This window comes from Canis aureus, chromosome 33, assembly GCF_053574225.1.
Source record: "Canis aureus isolate CA01 chromosome 33, VMU_Caureus_v.1.0, whole genome shotgun sequence".
NCBI classification, from domain to species: Eukaryota; Metazoa; Chordata; class Mammalia; order Carnivora; family Canidae; genus Canis; species Canis aureus.
Window position 1 is genome coordinate 18,323,691 of NC_135643.1, and position 18,844 is coordinate 18,342,534.

The 18,844-nt window shown below is 36.5% G+C and overlaps 1 protein-coding gene across 3 annotated transcripts in view; it reads right to left on the reverse strand.

Moving 5' to 3' along the window:
* Window positions 1-18,844, reverse strand: part of UNC5C (unc-5 netrin receptor C) — a 351,448-nt gene that overhangs the window by 56,315 nt on the left and 276,289 nt on the right. For all 3 annotated transcript variants that reach the window (XM_077882935.1, XM_077882934.1, XM_077882936.1), the window contains 3 exons: window positions 17,771-17,951; window positions 13,973-14,140; window positions 11,227-11,391 (listed from right to left, as the gene is read on the reverse strand). In XM_077882935.1, the coding sequence (XP_077739061.1) occupies window positions 11,227-11,391; window positions 13,973-14,140; window positions 17,771-17,951 (514 nt within the window). The remainder of the gene's footprint in view (window positions 1-11,226; window positions 11,392-13,972; window positions 14,141-17,770; window positions 17,952-18,844) is intronic.

The window sequence follows — 18,844 nt, forward strand, 5'->3', positions numbered from 1 at the left end:
ACTGGAGGTGGGGTTGCCCATATTTTTCAGCTGACGTTCCACTATCATAAAAGATGAGAGCCCACACCCATGTATCTTAAAAAGGAAAGCAAACTCACCTTGGTTTTATACTGTAGCAACATCAAGTTATCCTTAAGTACATGGCTCATAATTGTGCAATAACATGCCTACACATAGTCTATTTGGTGGGCTTATATTTGGGAAATCTCAGAAACAAAGCCAGAAACTATACATAAGTCTTCATGTCTCCAGTAAACAGCAATGGCTTTGATTTTTCTAGTCTTGTAAAAAATTTTCTTTTCATATGGAATAGATAATAGACAATAGCCAAAATGATCATCATGAACTTAGAATTAGTTGTTTTAAGAAAGAGAATACAAATTGCTTTTGTGCAATAAGTAATATTTTAAAAGAAAAAATTATCCAGCAACTACGTTAGTGTGAGAAATGCCAAAAACTGAGCATCACCGGACAGGTTTAAATTCCTCAAAATCAAGTCTATGCCCTTCCTAACTTACAAACTCCTGGGAGTTAAAACAGATCATTGATTAGAATTTCCTATTCTAACTCTTTTCTGTTTGCAGACTAAGGAGTCAGAGCATAGAATTGCAAAGGGACTTGCCTAACATCATCAAGCCAGTGAACCAGCAAGGCAAGGGTCAGAACCCAGTTCTCTGGCTACAGACTCAACAATATATGTAGGTACTGTGTAGGCATTAATTAGCAAATTTAAATGAGGAGAGACAAGGATATAGTAGAAAAGGGCTTGATATGTTCATGGCTTAATTTGCAATTCAGTTATTGAATGAGTTAATGCTAATTAAGCTATAAAACACCTCTTCATTGCAAACGCGATCATTGATATTCATGAGAAGGCTAAAATAAGAGAGATTTTCATGCTTAAAGGAAACAACTTCCAAACAGCATCTTTTGTTTCAAGTATGGGGCAAGCAAAGAGGTACACTGAACTCGGGTTTCTACTCTGATGTAACTGGAGAACCGTGCTGGAATGATGTAGTTGTTCGTGGATGATAATCCCACTATATTTGGTGCAATAATTACACTAAATAAATATCCAAAGGAGAAACATCATTCCTTCAAAAAAGACACCAATGGGGGGAAAATGGAATAGACACCCATAATTGCAGGGACACTACACATCAGAAGAAAATCATATTTTAGAGCAATAAAAGCTGACAACCACTTGCTTCCAGCATCCAAGACACCGCATGGAGACTAACTACACCACGAGCCAGATTTGGGTTCTTAATGTTGGCTCCTGTGCTAACTTGTGGGCTGTTTTGATTCTATGCCTCTATTTCCTTCTTTGCAAGATAATTTTTATTAGACAATTAGCAAATATTCAATTTATAAGGTTATTTTTGGTGTATTTTGAGTTTAGTTATATTTAAACAAGTCATTTTGCTTTAGGTAGGCCAGTGGATCACAGTAGATTAGAATCAAAAGCAACTTATGCTGGGGCTTAAGGTTGGTACAGGAGATGGAAAGTGAATAAAATTAAAAATTAATTCTGACATTTCTTTAAGTTAAAACATATATGATACAGTAATTTTTTTAATGGATCAATAATTTTTATGCCTTTCAAAGTTTGAGAACCCCCGAGGCAGATTTAAGAAACACCTACAAGGAAACTTTAGATGTACATATCTGGGAATTAAAACAGTCTTCAGATTTAGACAAATATCTAGACGGAAAGGAGATGGGTGGAGTTTTATAAGGTGTTCCTGCTTGCATTCAGGGTTTACTCAATATATTACAATACAGAGCTGCTTCTATGACCTTAATACATGTATATAGATTTTATGATACCATGAGGATTAAATAAATTAGAAGATTAATTTGTATCTTATATGGGGGCTAGTACGTAAGTCATAAATATGATATAACTCAATTATAGTTTATAAGAACATTAAGTGTGTTCTATAAAAGTGCAAGTTTTCAAATCATCAAGTTTCTGGTTAGTTTTAGCATATTTATGGCATCTGAAGTATACCAAACCACTTCCTTAGATCTGTCTTTATTTTGATGATCCTAGCATTAGAAAAATCCCCATTCCCTATGGATTTTCCCCTCTCTTTGACCTGGATGCTTGATCTTTCTTTTTGCCAGTGGCTTTACAGACTGCTAAAATATATGATTTTTCTCACATTTCTTCAATGCAAATGTTCTTATTAAAAATCTCAAGGACCATTCAAAATAAACATGTCCAGATTTTGTTTTTTTCCTTTAAGGCTGGTTCTTATCTAGCAAGCCCATCAGGACTGCACTAATGATGTCAAAGGTCAGGTCTGTCAAAGACACTCATGGTCATTTATTATAATTTACCACTCTTCTGAGGGTTTATTTATTGACAGGGGCTTAAGGAATTCCAAATAAATGAATACATAAATCCTAGGACATGACAACAAAAATTGAAAAGAACATTTGCTTATCACTGATGTCAGTTACCTAAATTGCCACCGTACTACCCCCCCCCCCCCCAGCCTCACAGGACAGTGGGCCTCCCTTCAAGAAACTCATCCACAGCCCTGTTTCTGTGGTAACAACCACACCCTTCTGAAAACGAACAGCAGGATGTAAAAGCCTTATCTTGTGACTCACAGTAGATGAAGAAACGTCTAAAATTCCACCCAACAGTTGAGTAAAATCAAACCTGCAATCGGCTGCCCAAGTGTTTCTAATGCAATAGGCTCTATCCTCATCAATGCTCCTGAAGAATAATAAACTATCCAATTCAAAGGCAATGATGTTATAATTCATGGTGGTGAAGATATCTGACAGAAGAAGTAAAATGAGGAAGAGTCTGGAAGCAGAAGCTGATTTGTAGTATAACATTACCCTATCTGCTGGATTTTTAGGCAAAAGGAATACTTAAGCAAAAGCCCTGGCCCGGCACCGACGTGACCTTGGAAGAACCTAGGCTTTGCTGTGGTTGTCAAAGCTGGCACCCTTCTGGATTTCCCTGGAGTTTCCTTTCTGTCCTAGAAGCTGAAGACCTTGCACTTGTCCTCTCACACTGATTTGTTTGGGGCACCATAGGTGTTCAGCAGGTTTCCGTGGGCTAAACTTTCTAACCACATCCCTGCTTTCAAAAACAGGAAAATGTCTTACCAGAAGGGAAAAAGGCTAAAGCAAACCGCACTTACTATACCGGAGATGCAGAGCACTGTGTAGGGCAGCCAGTCCGCGTTCAGAATATTTATTTGCCAGCTGGGACTCCACGCATATCAAGGATGATACAAACACAGCTATGACATCAGCCTCTTCCAAACTGTAGATAAAAGCACTCACTGTCTGACACTCACAATTACGCTTTCCTATCAAATTGCTGTGTTGACAAGAATCTCACTGGAAACTGACTGGCACCTTCTCAAATGCCTACCACGGCAGCTATAAACACATCATTCTCAAGTCAAGAAGAGACTACTTGTAAGGTAAATTATTTCCCCACATTAAATGCACCTAGGATTCCAGGGGTCCTGGTATGCAGTGTGTCCACACCACAATTTACACAGAGTTGTGCCACTTCCTCTGTATGTGAGAATTAATGGAAGAGCTATGTGACGTGCAAATTTTTTAATGTGAGGAGAGTGCTAAATTTGCAGACTGCATAACATTTTAATTTCCCAAAGTCAGGAAGTTCACTGATGCAGACACAATTCCAGGCAGTTCTTATTTGTAAATTGTTATTTTTAATTTGTCTACTGTGGCATAAACCATCTTCAGCAAGAAGTAATTCTAAATTCAGATTTGAACTGTAACATATCCCTGTGTGGGACTCTAATCTTCGAATAGGATTAAACACTAAAGTGCACAGCAATAGCTGCAGTCATGTAATAATCTGAGTATACTCATAAATACATATAAAACACCACTTTTGGGCCAGGCTGCATATGTAGTTTTGGATTGCTGTTTTCTAGAAGAAGAGCTCAGTATGGATTAAGCCAACCACAGCAAAATAGATCTTACCAGAAATTCATCACAGAGATGATAAAAGTTAAAAGGTTTAGGTCTTGGTAATATTGTATTTCAACATAAAAAGTAAACATAGTTATTGGCTTAGCATTTTTGGAGGTTTTCAAGTGCTTTTTTCTTTGTCTATATCTCTCTCTGTGTCCATTGTTCTCTCAATAACTCCCCCGCCCCCACCCCCGGCTTCTCTCTCTCTCTATGCCTGGAACCATTTTATGGAAATCCAATTTCAAAACTGTATTGTAGAAACAAGGACTGCTTTTATATAATTTTAGAAACGATATAAAGAAGCCTAAATGGTCAGACAGCATAATGCATAATGGATCTTCCAATACTGCCTTCTGAATAATATACACTATTCTGTAGTATTATTAAGTAAAAATGAGGAAATCTGTTAAATTTCTCATATTAGGCATGTGTTTTTAGTTATGTTCGATAGTGAAAAACACTCCAAGTCGTGTACCCTTTCTTGTTCGATGCAATCTATACCATTTAGCATACCTAAAGTCTCCAGTTCTTTAATTTATTTTTTAAAATTAACAATGTGCTCATAAACTAAAAAGGTCCAACTTCTTTCTGGGACAAAAATTGACTCTGATGTCTTCCTTAATAATACATTCTAGTGAATTTTTTGAAGTTCTTAATTTGAATGTAGGGTCTCCAATGTAGGAACTACTTTTTCAGGCCAATGAGTGTATATCCAATGTAACATATACATGATATATGTTATACTTCAGTATCAACTAATGTGTATGGATGGCCTAAAAAATTTAGTGGAGCTTCTGAAATTGCTTAAAGACCATGACCTTGTTTCACAAATGAAATTACACAGTATCACATAATGAATCCAATTCATCAAACAGTTTAAGAATAAGCATGCTTGCAAGGACAGAGTGATATGTATATAATAGGCAACTGGGAAATAATGCAAAACTATAACTCAGTTCCAAATCCCCATGTCTTCGAAATCCTCTTATATCTACCCTTGACTTACTGGCTGTAAGCAACTCTTTCCACCCAGGGTTTTATGCAACTAGGGTTTTTGCAAATGTTTTATGCAAATACTATTTTGGTAATCGAATTTGAATCAAATCTAATTTGAATCAATGGGACCAATTTTCCAGGACAAGTCAGTGTTATTGCTATATCTCAAATCCCAAGATTCTTGTTTCCAGGATCATACAGTTGTTCTAGCCAATCTTCAACATTTTTTTTTTTAGAAAGTCATTTACAATTATAAGCATAATGAAAAGCCAAGTATAAAGAACATGGTGAATAAAAAGCATACTGAAAAAGAAAGAAATTACTTGCAAACTTCCTAGCCAAAAATAAATGCATACATTTTATTCATCTTTCTCCTAAGATTACTTTTACATAGTTGTGACTAAATGTATGTGTAAACCCATATTCTGATTTTCCTTTTTTTTTTTAATTTTTTTTTTAATTTTTATTTATTTATGATAGTCACAGAGAGAGAGAGAGAGAGGCAGAGACACAGGCAGAGGGAGAAGCAGGCTCCATGCACCGGGAGCCCGACGTGGGATTCGATCCCGGGTCTCCAGGATCGCGCCCTGGGCCAAAGGCAGGCGCTAAACCACTGCGCCACCCAGGGATCCCTATATTCTGATTTTCCATGTTAAACCATCATAAACATTTTAGTGGCTATATGATATTCCACCTTATGTAACTGCCATATTGTTACTTAACCACTGCTCTAATGCTGGACTTTCAGGTTTTTCATTTTTTATAATAAATTACAAAGAATGTAGAGCATATTTGGCATATATCTTCTCAGGCATTTATATTAATTTCTTAAAATTTATTCATTCGAGTAGGATTACTGGACCAAAGGGAATAAACAATTTTAAAGCCCTTAACTTAGATTGTCAAATTGCTTCCCCAATCAATCATAAAAATTTGTATTCCCATTAGCAAAATACGAGACACTTCACTTTGCACATTTGCTAACATTTAGCATTATTATGACTTTAAAATATCCAATAATCTTGTAAGAAACCCTTGAAGACTTTCGATTAAAATTTCATTTGGCCCTGGGGAAACATACATATTTTCAAAGGTGTCTTAAACACAAAACTGAGAGTGTGGCAAATGACTTAGAAAAGTTTTGATTAATTCCTCAATAGAAAATTGAATATTCTTAGACTATAGAGTCTAAGAAAAACAAAAACCTAAATTAAAACTACGAGTATGATTGGTTTAATCTCAGATATGTGTTACTTAGGCATAATGGGAGATGAAACTGAATTAATAATGTCCTAATTAGATAGTCAATGCTATTAACTGGACATTTTGAAATAAAGTTTGAAGTATACTTTAAGTTCTACTTCTTAGCCTTCAATCTTTCTCTATAATTATGGATTTAAGTATGTCTCTTCTAAAGAGTATAAAATGGGATTTTCTACTACAATTTTGAACTCCTTTAACAGGTAAATTTAACTGATTTACATTATTACTCCCCACATATGATGATCCATGGTATATGCCATCTTAAGAATTGTTTTCATTTATCATGGGTTTTTGTTGTTTCTTTTCTGCCCTTAAAAATCTTACTCTGAATTTATACAACCATCTTTTATGTGTGTAGTCAGTCTTAATATTTTAATTGGTAAACTTGCCTCAAGAGAATTTAATGCAAATAGTGTTATTTATTTTTTTTTACTGAACACTATGCATAAATTAGAAAATTTTAACTCAGAACACACTTTCCCATATGCTGTGAAGGTCATCTATAATTTAGTTCCATCTTATTTTCATTTCATTTTATGCCTCTTCATTGGCCTCTCTCTCTTTTTTTAAGAATCAATTTTTATTTTATATTTTTAGTAGTTTACTCTGTAAGAGTTTGAATTGTAAGCCCTATTTTTGATTGTCTGACAATCTTTTAAATTTTGCTCTCTTGGGATCCCTGGGTGGCGCAGCGGTTTGGCGCCTGCCTTTGGCCCAGGGCGCGATCCTGGAGACCCGGGATCGAATCCCACATCGGGCTCTCGGTGCATGGAGCCTGCTTCTCCCTCTGCCTATGTCTCTGTCTCTCTCTCTCTGTGACTATCATAAATAAATAAAAATTAAAAAAAAATCTCTTTAAAAAAATAAATAAATTTTGCTCTCTTGAGCAAATCTGTATTTTCTCATTCTATTCTACATTATGCTTTAACCTCCCTCTTACATAATCACTTACTTCATCTTTCTTTCCTGTGTTCTGAGAAGTTTTATGGGATCTACATTCCAGGTTACTAATTTTCCCTTCAGCTTTATCCAAAGTTGTCTCTGATTTGATTTTTAACCTCCCACTGAGTTTTAACTTTTAATTGTTTACCTTCCTAGGCATTCCATTTGATTTCTCTCCAAATCTGTCTGTCCTTTTTATAATAGTCTATTCTTGCATTTGTGCTTATATGCATTTTATAGTTTGTCTTTTTACTTTTATTTACTGTATAGTCCCACTCAGATTGCTGAATCCATGTTATGTGAGTGCTAACTAACCCACTTACTGTGCTGTGCACTCTCTCTTGCAGTAGACTGTTCCCTTGGGTGATGTGAGATATTGTAATCTCATTTCCAGGAGTCGGAAATTTTTGTCATAGATCAATGAACTTAGGTTGTGGAAAGAACTCAGGAGAATGGCTTATTGTTTGCTTCTTTTGGTACCCTTGAAGTTTCACCAATTAGGTTAATTACATATATTTTTGTTTTTTTATTTCATTAGTACTATATCTTAGATTCCATAGCAGATCTGGGTGTAGGACTGTGGTTTTATTATAGATTTTATTTAAGTGAAGATTTCATTTTGATTTTCTCTGCCATGAATCTTCCTGTGGCTTCCCTGGGTCGGTGAACAAAAATGTTCTAGTTGTTTTTCACAGCGGGAGCAGCAATTTATGAGATCCAGCTTTATTTACAGCTCTAGATTTTAACTCTTGGCCTCAGGCTTTGCAAATTCTGGGTCTCTGCCTCTGTGCCAAAACAAAAACTCTAACTTCCAATCCCCAGGAGCTACATCATGGCCAATACTCCTCTGGATTAGTCTGGTATCCTTTCTAGTTTTGAGTCCATACTTTATCTTCAGGATTTGAGGATTTCTCTATCTTTCCTTCAAACTTGACTCGTTTTCTCTCTCTCTCAGACACACACACACACACACACACACACATATATATATATACACACTCCATATATGTGTGTATATGTCTTTTAAGTTTTAATATCTTACCCAATATTTCTACCTGTTTTGAGTCAGAATTATTTGTATTGAGGGAGGTGTTAAGGAAGAAATGTGCCTGAATACGACTGCTTTGGACACATTACTTGAATAAGCCTTGACAGTAATATCTTCTACATATTTCATACTGTATTGCTCTTAAGTATCAATTTGCCTTTTAAAATCTACAGCACTACATTATTTAGATTTCTGAATTTGACTGACCTGAATTTCTCCTACCTGGCAATATGTCTACATTTATATCACAATCATTTGTATAAAATTTCAACTATGAATACAATTTCAGGGATATTGTATACTTGGTTCAATGGTAACTAGCTTTGTTTTGGGATAAACATTGCAATATTAATGAAAGACTATTAATGCATCAAAGACACTAATTCTCCTAAAGTAAATAAATGTTAAATGATAATCCCTAATTGTCAATTGCAACTTTCTGGTTATTTACTAACTCCATTCCATTTCTTAATATAGACCACATCCATCTTGCAAAGTTGGGTACTTTCACTATTAGAAGGCCTTTGTTTTCCAAAATAAGGACGAAGAGTGGTACTATTTCTTTGTAAAACTTTGGTGCAATGCTATGCAAGAAAGACCCAGCTTACTGGTGAGTAGAAACTGTAACTTTCACTGTAAAATACTATAATTACACAGTGCACCACTATCTATCTCTGTGGTTTTTATCACTGAGGAAATCAATAGTACAGGTCACAATTTTCTGTTGCATGAGAGTAGACCTAGGAGGGCAGATGAAAGAGTTCACTGACTTAGTATGGGATCTTATGATAGTAAATCAGAATTGTAAAAGGAAATAGCTTTTGAACTAACTGGTTTTAATCCAAACACTCAAATGTTGCAGTCTAACAAGAGACTTTTTTTTTAAAGATTTTTTTTTTAAGATTTTTAAATTTATTTATTCATAGAGACACAGAGAGAGAGAGAGAGGCAGAGACACAGGCAGAGGGAGAAGCAGGCACCATGCAGAGAGCCTGACGTGGGACTCGATCCAGGGTCTCCAGGATCACACCCTAGGCTGCAGGCGGCGCTAAACCGCCGCACCACCAGGGCTGCCCTAACAAGAGACTTAATAAAAAAATAAACAGAAAAAAAACAACAAAACTCTCTGTTGTAGCCTTGTACCCCTTCCCGATTTATACAACTACTTCGTGACATCATTACTGGCAAATATCCAATCATAAGAAAAATTCTATTAGTGACATAAGAAACAAACTAGATGCTAAGGGGATGCTATGTCATGGAAGTCTTAATTTGAGTATTTCATGTTTGTATTTGACAAATGTCTTAATTTAGTATATGTCATTTTGTGTGACCAATTAAAGGCCCTAAGTTCCATCTTGCAGCATTGTAGTTCTTGTTAAATAGGTTGCTTTGGGAACTTTAAAATATGCACAATAGAAGCAGGAGGTTTTAAATTACCCAAAGTTGAAATACAGTATTGAGAGAGGGAGAAAGAGAGAGAGATGAGGGGCGGGGGGGGGGGGGGGGGGGGGTTGGGGGGGGAGAGAGAGAGAGAGAGAGAGAGAGACTTCAAATATTGCTACCTTTTGACCACATGAATCAATTTGGTCACCACTAAAAGAAGAATATTAAATTATAAAAACATTTAAAAAATAATAACTTGGTGCATGCTATGTTTTTATTTTAATCCTCAACCCAAACTCATGCCTACGGGAACAAATCCTGTATCTCTGGATTAATGGTTAGGAAAACAGCTATATTCTTTTCATTCTTGCATTTCTAATACAAACTTGGTGAGATACACAGTAGCAGTCTGAAAATCATAACCAGAAGCTGTGCTTTACACTCAGCAGCAGTCAGTTCTCAAAGAATGCAACATACTGTGGACAGAAAAATAAGAAGCCTGTTGGATTTTTATTCTGTCAGCAAGTATAATTACTTATTTTTATTTTAAGGAAGGTTTCTTTTTAAAGGTCCTTATGTGTATAGACACTGGAAGGTAAACAGAATTTCATAAATGTGGTGAAAGTAAAATATTTTATTTTTAGGTGACAAATATAAATAATTCTACACAAATATATGTAGTTGCTTGTGTTCTGCAAGCAATTCGTAATATGTTATAATAAATGGCAACATCTGGCCACTATTAGTGAAGATCCAAAGATAGCACATTGTTTGATCCATTCATATGAATAGGTGTGATATCAGAATAATTTTTACTACCTTAATCCATGGTCACATAAGGTGGTAAATTTTGTATACTTAAGGACTCCTCAATTAAAGGGGTAAAAGTTTGCGAGTATGGAAATCAAACTACCATCTCATTAAGAAAAGCTAAGAAAAAAAGTCATGAAAAATGGGGAATATTTAGCCTATACTTCCATTATATTCCTGAGCCAATCTTCTACACCCACTTTTAAAATTTTTGTTTAAAAAATAAAATAAAATAAAATAAAATTTTTGTTTTATTAACATCATTTCCTTTAAACAAACATTAACACAAATCTAGCATTTTCAAGGGTTTGTGGAGGTGCTCCCGTTAAGCATTTGCTATAAATTGGTCAATCTTCTGCAGGACCATTTCCTGTTCCTTATATGTATCTTACATTCATGGACATTGGTTCAGTAATGGCCACAAATTAAGAATAAATAGCCTACTTTTCGAAGTCATATGATTCTACTATGAGTTGAGGGTGCCCTTTTATGCAATCTAATAAAACTAAGTAATGATTCCCTGGTCTGGAAAGAGTGACAGTTTCCCCATGGATATGACTAAATCACTCTTTGCTTATGAGAAAGCAATACTGCATATGTCATTTGTTAACTGGGCAGTTATTATTCTTTCTGATTCCTGGGAGATTAGTTCTTTCAATTCTGAGACAGAGCTATTACACTGGCATATTACTACATTTTTAATTGTTGTTCAGAATTCTTTATCTCTAATATTTCCATGAAATTCAAATGGTTAAACCTTAGGCCTCGCACCTATTTTTTGTTTGCCCAAATTGACTTACTCTGCATGCAAAGCCCATCAGTGCAGTTCTTGGATTGCAAGACGAGGCCATCACAGTCCTTGCCTCCATTCTTGGGGGCGGGCGCCGTGCACTCCCTCCTGCGCCAGTGTGTGCACTCGGTCCCACAGGTAGACCACTTGCTCCATGAAGTCCACCTGCCATCCACTGCCACACACACACACATACACACAAAAACCAGCATAAGGTCAGAGGGAGAAACAGCTACTTGATGGGAGAAGGGAGTAGAGATCAAGTATACATAAAACAAAACAGAAAACAGAAGAAAATGCCTCATCAAGGAGTACTGCAGTCATAACCCTGCAGGAAGTGAGTGTGCTCTATGTACATCATCAAGGCTCCATGAACTTTTCTTAGTGGGTGTATGTGACTGTTTCCTTACTGACTAGTGACTGCCAAGGAATCACTCAAAGGGAGACAGAGAAACCAAAGTTGTCCACCAGGAGCTGGTGAGGACCAGGAGGCACATAAAGTAGATCACAATGATGCCCTTTTTTTCTGTTACAAAGGGAAGCTTTTGGATTTTGCATTGAAAATTAGGGGACCTCTTTATGGATCCAAGATTTCTTTATGCGTTAAGTGTTATGTGGACAGCGCAAGTAAACCTATGTGGTGATATGGAGAAGAGGTTGGTACAATGGGGAAGAAATCTGTCTATCCACTCACTGATGCATGCATGCATGCATGCATCCATCCATCCATCCATATCTATCATTTATCTATCTGTCTATCCATCCATTCATTCATCTATTCATCCATGTCTTAAATACTTTTTATTTTATTTTTTTACTCAAGCTGCTTGATTCTGTTGAGACCTTTTGCAATGCTTTGTTGAAATGACTGTATTATTTTTCATTGTTATTTGATAATCCTATTCCATTATTTGATTATATATATTTTTATTTTTATTTTACAAATAATATTTACGCAGATTCCTAATTTTTTGCTGTGATTCAGTCATTTAGAATTGACTTACTTTCTTACTAAGTTTTGTTGCTGGCTTGTCAGTAATCTCAATGATACTGAACTGATATATGTACAATATATATTAAAAACACACAAGCTAAAAAAAATACATTAAATCTCACTTAAGTCATGCTTAAAATGCATCCTCTAAAAATTCTTACATAAATAGGACAAGAATATTAAAAAAGTAGTTAAGTAAAAAAAAATGTCCTGAAATACATGATTAATTATGATTATCTAGAATTCAATATAAAACAATGCCAAACATCATTTATTGAACATCTAATATACATAATATTTTACACTTCCATATTCATAGAAATTATATCAATTTTAGTAGTCTACATAGTTGGGAAATCTATATGATTTCATATTCAAATTATTGTGTAAATATATTAGGTATAATATGTATGGAGATATAAACATGCCCATATGAAAAAAATGATGACAGTATTAATATTTCAATCATTTAGAGTTGGCTATTGAAACAACTCCCAGCTATTTGGAGAAAAGACATTTACTTTGACCTAGATCATCCCAACATGCACACACACACACACATGCGTGCACACACACACACACGTGTGTGCACAGACACACACACTTCTATTTCAACTCAAAATGCTCAATGTATTTTTAATTGTGGAAGTCAACACTTAGATAAAATATAGGAGAGTACAGGGTAAAATACTGAACTTCCAAATCTAGGTAAGTGTCAAAATTTATTACATAAAATCTCTCAAAGGATTCAGTGTGGGATACTGTTTCGATATTTGAAAATGGACACTTGGCAATATAAAATATAGATTGTATTTTTCTCTTCCAGCTCATTCCTACACCCTTCTCTGAGAAAATGTGTATTAGAGGATGAATAAGACAAAACAAAGGCTAAATAAAAGAAAGTAAGGAGGCTGAAATCATAAAAAAATAAAATACAAATGAATGCATAATGAAATTGACAACATAACAGCTACCCCAATGGAATGCACTAAATATATGGATTATTTCAAAATAATTTTAGCTTAACTTTTTAATATATTATATAGTTAAGCATTTTAGTTGGTTTTAGTTTTAGTTTTGGCAAATATTACCTTTAATTTGCCTAGGGTAAGAGCTAGTGACAATATGAGACAGCACGAAAAGATGCTCAGCGGCAGGAGGATGCAATCTCGCTATAGGTACCACTGCAAATAACTCACAAAAATATGTGTCCAACATGTACAGATAATAAAGGGCTGATTGTATTGTCATTTCAAAATCCATTAGGCCATGTGTCACAAAGCTTTGCCTTCCTTTTAATTCTTTACAAATGTTTTATTTGCCCTCACCCAGAAACTGACACCAAATAACAAATATAAGTCTAAAACATTTTCTAAGTTTTAATTCCAATAATTTCCATGACTCTCTGAAGATCAAGGGTTGTTATTCCTAAAATGTGTGGCTTTCCATGCTGCCTAAATCTCTTGAATTATAGAATTTATAATCTTGGCTCCAGCAGTTTTGTTGACTAATAGATAGGGATTATGTTCGAAGTGTTTAATCTCCCGTTTTACTCTATTGTGCATGTTTGGGTAATAAAGTTAAGTACTGTTTGATGCGGGGTAATACTTGACTTCTCAGCAATGTAAGCATTGAATGGTATGATGGATAATAATAATGTTTATCATACATTCAGGTCAAGAATAAGGCTTTTTTTAAATCCTCTAAAATGTACTCCTAGAATGGGAGGACACATTTGGAACGAGAACACTGTTTTTTTTACCTGGGCATAAGGTGGTACAGGTTATTTTCTGCACACTCTGGCCTTCACAGAAGGCACCACCATTGAGTGGTGCTGGGTTGGTGCAGGTCCTTGTGCGTTTCTGATACCCTCGTCCACAGCGGCTATTACACACAGACCACTCTGTCCAGGTGGACCAGCCACCATTGACTGGAAGGAGGTAAATATAAAATGTGGATTAAATGTGTGTTCATGCACACACAGACACACAAACCATACACAACACATAAAGAAAAACTCACCTGCTAAATAACCATCAAAAAAATCTAAAATTTCAAAGCCTGAAGAGAGCTAGGGCATCATTTCATTCCAAATATTATTAAAGAGCAGAAGAATCTAAGCATAGAGATAAATAAAATGAATTACCCAGATTTACTCACCTACTCAGAAAAGTAAATAGAACTGTGTTCTATTTCTCTTGGTTAGTGTTCTTTAAAAATATATATATTCCCCTTACCTAGTCAAGCTCCAAAAATTGTTTTTGACAGCTTATCTCAAATAATAAATGTTTACATCATTATGCCAAGACTGCAGGTGGATCTGAAGCATGAGAACTGAATGAAATCATGTAGCTTTTTCATAATAGCAGATGACCAATTAGTTTTCTTTAGCACATGTAAACTTCACAACCTTTTAAGGACTTTTAGTCAGTTTCATTAACTAATCCAGTGAACCTGGTTAAAAAATAAGGTCTTAATATTGCTAGATTTTAAACTAATTGAGCAGCTATTTGACTAAATTGGCAAGTTGTTTCTGTGATTGAATGGACATTCATGCTGTATGTAAAGGCTAGCTATGGTGTTTGATGGAGAGTTCAGTATAGGTATGATCATAAAATCTACATTCTAACACCATGTTCACTATTTACCTCTGGACATCTCCCTCTAGAAAATACTCTGATATATTTTAGTACTTAAATAATGTGAGTTTAGATTAAATTATTGTTAATGAAGCACTTTCTAACAAAAATTATTTGCTGGTAGTTAAAACCTGACACAACTAAAATAAGTGTCTGTCTCTTGATCATAAATGGGAGTGCTAGACATTCAGGCAGCACCTTATAGGGGAAGTGTTTATATGGTGTACTTCATACAGCTGACATCTCCTCTTCTAGAAACTCATGCAATGGGAAATCATCGTTAATGTGTTATACATATAGACACAGACAAGACATTGCAGAGTTATTTTCTGTAAAAAAGATATACAATTGTAAACAACTGTAATATTCAACAATAGGAAAGTGGTAAAGTAAATGCATGTTCATATGATTGACATGTAGGCAGCCATTAAAAACGGTGCTACAGAAGTCTATTTTTTATTTTTAAAAATTTTTTAAAGATTTTATTTATTTATTTATGAGACACACAGAGAGAGAGAGAGAGAGAGAGAGGCAGAGACACAGGCAGAGGGAGAAGCAGGCTTCATGCAGGGACTCAATCCCGGAACTCCAGGATCAGGCCCTGGGCCGAAGGCAGGCACCAACCGCTGAGCCACCCAGGGATTTCCCTACAGAAGTCTATTTAATAATATATGAGTATTTCAACATTACATTTTAAGTAAAAAATATATTTATACCCCTTATTTTAAAATCTTATCTGTGCATAGAAAATGCCAGTCTTATGTATATCAATCTTTTTGAAAGCTATTTCTGGATGACAAGATGACAGGATTATGGACATCTTCTTCTTTGACCTTTTCTGTGTTTCCAAAATTTTCTATACCAGATACATTTTTGCAATCTAAAAACGATACTAACAAAAATAAATATACACAACAGACTTAAAAATGAAATATTCATTAGATGTATATGTTTTGCTGTGGACTTCTGCTGAGCCTCATCTCTGAGTCTTGGACATCTTACTTTATGGGGCCATGAAAAGGACAGCTGGTTGATAGGTTGAGTTTCAGTTAGTGTTCCAAAGAGCAACTTAACCTGCTCAGCTTTACAAAACCAAATGTCACAAAAAAAACAAAACAAACAAACAAAAAAAAACACCAAAAAAACACCCAAATGTCATGGAATTGTCAGTATAAACTGCTTACTAGCACACTGACAAGCCAATATTTGGGATTACAGTACACGTGTACTGCTCTGGTAGATTTTAACAAGAAATGAATAAACACAAACTTCTAAAGAAAAAAAAGGAATGTGAAAGTCCTAGACTTACTTTCTCATTCGACAGAGGAGACACGGGATCCTAGCATGCAGTCAAGTGACCAACTGAAGGTCAATTGGTGGTAGAACCAGTCCTAGAGCAAAGACTCCTGTCCACTAGTCCAATGCTGTTTTTTGAACTCAAAATGCTGAAGTTCCTTGTGTTTGATTCTTTCAAAAAACAATGTTCAGCTTCTATTTATAGATATTGAAAGCATTCTATCCATTAGGAAAAGAGATTTGCATGTATAGAGGCTGTCATTAGTTACCTATGATTCCTATGGGCTGTGCTGTGCTGTTTCTTTTCTGCACTTCAAATGCTGTTAATCAAGTCCTTCAGCCAGTTTAGAAAGACAAAAAGAGGGATCATTTCATTGTGGCTGAAGAGAGGCAACTGCTTACAATTTAACAGAGCCATTATCCTGATGAGGAAATTAAGCCTCAGAGTATTCAGAGGATTAAAATATAGTATGTACCTGTCTTGTAATGAAAATGAGAGATTTAAAGCGTCACAATATTCAGCCTTTGGAACATCTTGGCGGCTCCTGTTTCTCATAACTCCTTAGGGCATGAGGAACACCACCAGATCTGCAGGAAGTCCCACGAGCCAGATACTTGCCCGTGGCTGCCCCTCCTTCACAGAGTCGCCCCAAGGCCCCAAGGCCCCAAGGCCCCTGGAATGTCCTTTAACACTAACACAGCTGTGAAAAGCTTCCTTAAGTTCTAAGTGGGTGGTGTGACACGGGCATATCATTTAAGGGGTGGCAGACCTTCAAAATACTTCCCAGGGTTGTTGGGTTACCTCTGACACGATAAGTCATCAAGAATATGAGGACCTCCTCAATGTCCACCACTGTGAGAAATACATCCATAGAGTGGGCTCAGTCGGTAACGGAGCTTACCGCACCGCCTGGGAAATGAAACTACCTGTAGAATGAAACCTGTCGAATGAATGGAAGACACCTGAGCACGAGAGCGTGCAGAGAAATAAAAGCATCACGCGCTACTGCCAATGTGAGTGTGGAATTGCTGAGTATTTCTGGAGAAAGGCTAGGCCCAGTCAGAGATGAGCTGGGCTATAGGCCAGAGAGAGGAAGGGATGCTTCCAGAAGAAATCATTCTGTTGGACCTTGCCACACGGTTAGGATGAGGACCACGGCGATAGCAGGGCTTGCAGTCACTCGAAGTACCCCTGATGGAGCGTGTGAGCAAATTCTAGGAAGTCAGCGTTGCTCTGATGTGTTCGGGGAACAGGTCAGCTCCAGTTTTCCTGAGTGAGTAGGAGCAGGCTACCTCGGCATCACCATCATCCACTGCTCTGGATGGGTGGTCCAGGGTACGCAGAGGAGAGGAGGGCTTGGAGAGGCAGCACGTCGGCCGGCTCCGGTGCAGGCCTCAGGCCGATTTCCTTCATCTTCCCGTAAGAGGACTGGCCAAGGGCTAGGAACGTCCAAGTCTCGTCTTTCTAGGAGTATCAGGGAAGCAGGTAAACCTCCCTGTCGAAGCCAGAAGTTGGGAGAGAGGGGCGATGGGGACCAAAAAGGGGCCTCTCCTGGCTATTTTAAATTAAAATGAGAAACAGTAATTTGACATGAACTAGATTGAGACCCGGACAGCTCACTCACCGTAGACTATGACGGTTGCAGTCGTGCTTTTCCTCTTGGCAACGATGTTTTTGGCAACACAAGTATAGTTTGCGGTGTCTGAGAGGCGGGCCTGCTTTATGATGAGGTTATGATCAATAGTGATATAAAAATTCCGATCTTCAACAGGATCAATTATGTCTTCATTTTTCAACCATTCCACCTAAAGGTGCACAAGAGAAATGGATAAATCCCCAGTACGGGTCCCTCCAAGGCTGTCTGTCCTAACTTGGGTTTCGTAATCCGTATAACATCGTTTCACGCTCTGATCTTGGGCAAACCTGGAGGAAGTAACTTTCTGAGGTCATGGTAAGTATCACTCACCTGCCAAACATGCTGATTTGTGTCTGTACTCCATTATTCTCGAATGTCAATGAACCAATTGGGAAATACAGTGTTCAAATTGTTTTCACTTCGCCCTGCGGGCAGGAACGGGGAACGCGCGCTGCCAAGTTCAGAACCCAATCAAAAATAATAGGCTAAGCATTTCAAACTGAACTCGAACCTTTTGCTGTTGGATTTGTTTACTCTTGGCAACTTACTGCTTTTCACAAAAGAATGTAAGGACTATTAAAAAAGCTCAAAAGGCATCTTAGACATCATGTAGCTCTAATAAACCAACATTTGGATGATTTATGTGTAACCTTGCTGAAACATATGGATTAAATTTCCCCCCAAATGCACTTATGTTAAAATGTAGCAAACACATATTTGGAGATGCATTTAAGCCAAAATACTTGACGAAAAAAAGGTTTTCTACCAACGTTCAATATAATCCAAATAGCATATACATCATATTCAAAGCTCTCTTTCTGTGTATCACTAGCATCAAATCTGTGACTCGTGGTTTGCTTCTGAGGAACCTGAGCTAAGACGTGACTGTTCAAAACTACTGAACCATTTTTTCCATGCAAATAACATCAATTTAGCGACAGCAATGTTATCCTAAGAGATTGAAAGGAGGGAGATATATCTGTATAAACTGTCTTTATGGATGGTAAACTATTTCTTAGTCTATAAATTGCTGCTGCTCCTTTTTTTCCTAGGCACTGGTTT